This window comes from Rhinopithecus bieti, unplaced genomic scaffold (assembly GCF_001698545.2).
Source record: "Rhinopithecus bieti isolate Rb0 unplaced genomic scaffold, ASM169854v2 scaffold_71943, whole genome shotgun sequence".
NCBI classification, from domain to species: Eukaryota; Metazoa; Chordata; class Mammalia; order Primates; family Cercopithecidae; genus Rhinopithecus; species Rhinopithecus bieti.
The window spans coordinates 122,564-126,292 of record NW_016826744.1 but is presented as its reverse complement, the minus strand read 5'-3'; the positions used below and the strand labels follow the sequence as shown (position 1 = coordinate 126,292).

Sequence of the window (3,729 nt, the reverse complement as noted above, 5' to 3'; positions counted from 1 at the left end):
ACACAAATAATTATAACCAGAAAGAAAATAAAGTGCAGATTTTCTCTATAAAACATTTTGCATACAGTTGTCATAGTAAAAATCATAAGACAATTTTAAGAAAATTAAAACATGTAAAAGTAAAATGCAGGCAACTATTAAATTATGCAACTGATATAACATTTTAGCATTTTGATTTTTACGTAGTATTAATGAGCAATTAAAGAATACATTTCATGCTTGAGTATATTGTTCAAATTCAGTAAAGTATTTTCAAATGTAATAAAAATGTCTTTATCCCCCCAAATTTTACTCCTTAAATTTAACACTTCGTTTCACTGATTTAGACACCAATAAAAGCAAGTGATTACACAGAATCACAGAGCTGCGGTAACTCCAGTTGTTCTTTGTCTTTATAATCACATGCTATAATTTTTAATTTCGTGTACTTTGAAAGTGTAGACATAGGTATCATATATTACCACAGGGACTGCAGTCTGGAAGTATGCTCAAAGCAAGCTCAAACTGAGGTAGGAGGCAGGACTTGACTCCAGAGGCGGGGCTTGGACAGCTGACCGAATTGAGGACTGGCTAAACCAGGTCTAGGGCAGAAGCAGCTTTCCTTAAGCCTTGTCTACCAATGTGTCATGTCAATTTACCATTCCATGGCAACACCCAGGAGTTACTGCCCCTTTCCATGGCAATGACCCGACAACCTGGAAGTTACCACCCTCATCCTAGAAATTGCTGCATAAATTACTCCTTAATTTGAATATAATTGAAAGTGGGAATCAGCATGAGTGCAGAACTGCCTCTGAGCTGCTATTGTGGGGACACCGCCCATGGGGCAGCCCTGCTCTGCAAGAAGCAGGAGCAGTCCCTCTGCTGCTCTGTACACTTCTGCTTCAATTAAACTTGCTGTTTAACATCACCGGCTTGCCCTTGAATTCTTTCCTGAGTGAAGCCAAGAACCTTCCCACCTAAGCCCCAAGTGTGGGGCTTGCCTGTCCTGCCTCAAAACATTTCCAAATTGTTAAGAGCTTACTTTAGAAAGGAACAGCCTATGTCTTGGACCAACTATTTAATAAGGATTTATCCAAATTAACTTCCCTGTAGAATCAAATGATTATTAAAACAGAAATATTAAAAATCAGCTAATCCGCACCTTACATAGATTTTCTTCAAGCTTAAATGTAACCACAGCCATCTTTCACAACTCAGACCCAAAGAGGATGTGGGAGGAGAAAAGCTGAAAACTTGTATGTGGCGCTAATAAGTAAAAGACTGACTTTTACTGGGTTTTATTTTTCTTATATTAAAATTCTCTGCAGACGATGTTTCTCTTTATGGCCAGCAAGTGGGCAGACCTCTGCCACTGCCCCCACGCTTGGTAGGCCACTGCTCCATCCTAAGCTACTTAACAAGAAAGTGGCCTAATTAGCGCTGGGTTTGTGGCCTCCAGACTCCACTATTTGTCTTTTAGGCTGCTGAGAGTGACTCTTGACAAGATGAGTTTTGGGTCCTCCTGAGGGCCTTTACTTGCTTACAGCATAGTGTGGGGTACAACAGACACCACTGTGACACGGGTGATGTGGAGGTGCTTTTATTGTCTTTTTATGGGGTGTGTTATTGCCACACACATCACACATGAAACCCTCTTCCTAACTGGGTTCTGGGAATTTAGACCTTGATGTTGCTACCCACACCTACCCTAAATACATGTAGAAACACCAAAACCCTTTTTCTTCTTGTCTGTGGGGGCAAAGTGTTCGTTAGTCTTCATTTCTTAGTCCTCACCCACTCCTTATCCACCGATGGCTAACTGTATACCTGTTGGTCTGGCCCCCAACCATGCAGGACCCTGCCTCTCTCCCCTTACCAGTTTTTCTTCCTTAACTCCCTCCCCACTACAGACAAAGTCCACATCATCTTTTTACATTGTGCTGATTTTATTGCATTCATCAACATGGTGGAACACTACTGGTCTCAGATTTGGCGTTTATGTGATGGGTGATTCCCCAGAGTTGCCTATGGAGATGCTGTTGCTAGTTGTACATTTCGGATCCAGGCTCTGCATTTACTGGCAGCAGAGATGGTTACTTGGGATGGTTTGCTGTTGCCAATGTCTTCTGGGCTTGCTCTTCTGATTTTTATTTTCCGTTGTATTTTGTGCTTGCTCTTCTGAGTTTTATTTTGCGTCTTATTCTGCTTGTGGTGACACGCAAATGTTGTTGGTCTCATTGTTATCCTAGGCTTTTTGGAGCAGGAAGGAGGTGATTGAGTTTTCTTTCTTGAATTCCTTTGAAGGGGTTTTTTTACCTTTATGATTTTCTTCTCCACCTGGAAGGACAACACATGAGCCAGAAGGACATTGGTTTAGGGGAAGAGAAAGAGGTTGTATAGGAAGGGGAGCTTCATGGATAGCAGTGCAGGCTGAGGAGGGGGTTGTGCTAGGCAAGGACAGGATAGGGGTCTTGAGAGAATAGAGGGGAAGAAGAGAAGGAACAAGGATAGGGTCATCTGACCTTGCCAGGTTTGTTGGTCTTTTGTTGACGAGACTTCTTCTTTTCCTTCTTCTCTTTGGTTCTCGGGGTTGGCTTTTTCGTGCTTACAATTGGTTGTTTCGTATTTTCTTTGGGCTTCACTGGTGTGTGGGTCTCCTTAGCCATATTGAAGCCTCCCAGTGGTCTACCCCATGCTCCTGACCTCCTTATGTATACCCAGCCCTGGGTGATGAGGAGCCCCACCCTTCAGCTTTGTTTGGTCAGAATGGGGCACCCTTATCCAATGGTAATCCTGGGGTGGCTTGGACATCACAAAGCACTGACATGTCTGTGGGGGTGGTGTTGCTGGGGTGGCCAAAATGCGGTCAGAGAAAGGGGATTTTTCCACCCCCAATACTACCTGAAGGTCCATTTCAAAATGACCTGCTACCCCCATCATTTCCCCATGTTCAATTCTGGTGGGTCACACAGCGGGGAGAAGGTGTTTCCTTAAAGGCATTCCCTACAGCCACCCCCAGTCAGTGGTTCATTCCGTTCTCTCCCACCCTTTACAATGACCTACTGTTTTGGATGTCTTATCTAAAATCCTTCCAAGGTACAGTGGCCTTATTTAATTCTCAGTCAAAATATGAATCATTCCACTTCCCTCAAACAAATTTCCATTGTGTATCTGTTTTGGTATGGTTTGTAAACTAAGACAGGTTTTGTGTGTGTGCGTGTGTGTGTTTGTTTACATCTGTAAATGGTTGAGAAAAAAAACATAATATTTTATGATGTAAAAATTATATGAAATTGAAATTTCAGTGTTCATAAAACTTTATTAGAACACAGATACACTAATTTAACTATCAGCTATGGCTGCTTTGACACTACAACAGAGTAGTTGTGACAGAGATTGTATAGCCTGCAAAACATAAAGTATTTGCTATCTGTCCTTTTAGGAAAAAAGATTGCCAAGTCCTCATCTATTCTGTTCCATTGATCTATTTGCCTATCCTTATGCCAAAACCACATTGTCATGATTAATTTCATGTCATGTCATAATTTTAGGCTAAGATATAAAATTAGGTAGCACAGCTCATCCAACTTTGCTCTTCTTTTATGAGATCATTTCAGCTATTCTAGGTCCCACATACATCCTTTTTATTATTATTATGCTTTTAAGATCTAGGGTACAAGTGCACAATGTGCAGGTTTGATACATAGGTATACATGTGCCATGTTGGTTTGCTGCACCCATCTGTTA

The 3,729-nt window shown here is 41.6% G+C and overlaps 1 protein-coding gene across 1 annotated transcript; it reads right to left on the bottom strand.

Moving 5' to 3' along the window:
- Nucleotides 1–1,916: 1,916 nt before the first annotated feature.
- LOC108523062 (uncharacterized protein AH6.3-like) lies at nucleotides 1,917–2,709 on the bottom strand. Its single transcript, XM_017863555.1, has 2 exons — nucleotides 2,505–2,709; nucleotides 1,917–2,319 (listed from the first exon to the last, which is right to left on the bottom strand). The coding sequence occupies exons 1-2, from the start codon at nucleotides 2,646–2,648 to the stop codon at nucleotides 2,008–2,010; spliced, it is 456 nt and encodes a 151-aa protein (XP_017719044.1). The 5' UTR covers nucleotides 2,649–2,709; the 3' UTR covers nucleotides 1,917–2,007.
- Nucleotides 2,710–3,729: the final 1,020 nt, after the last annotated feature.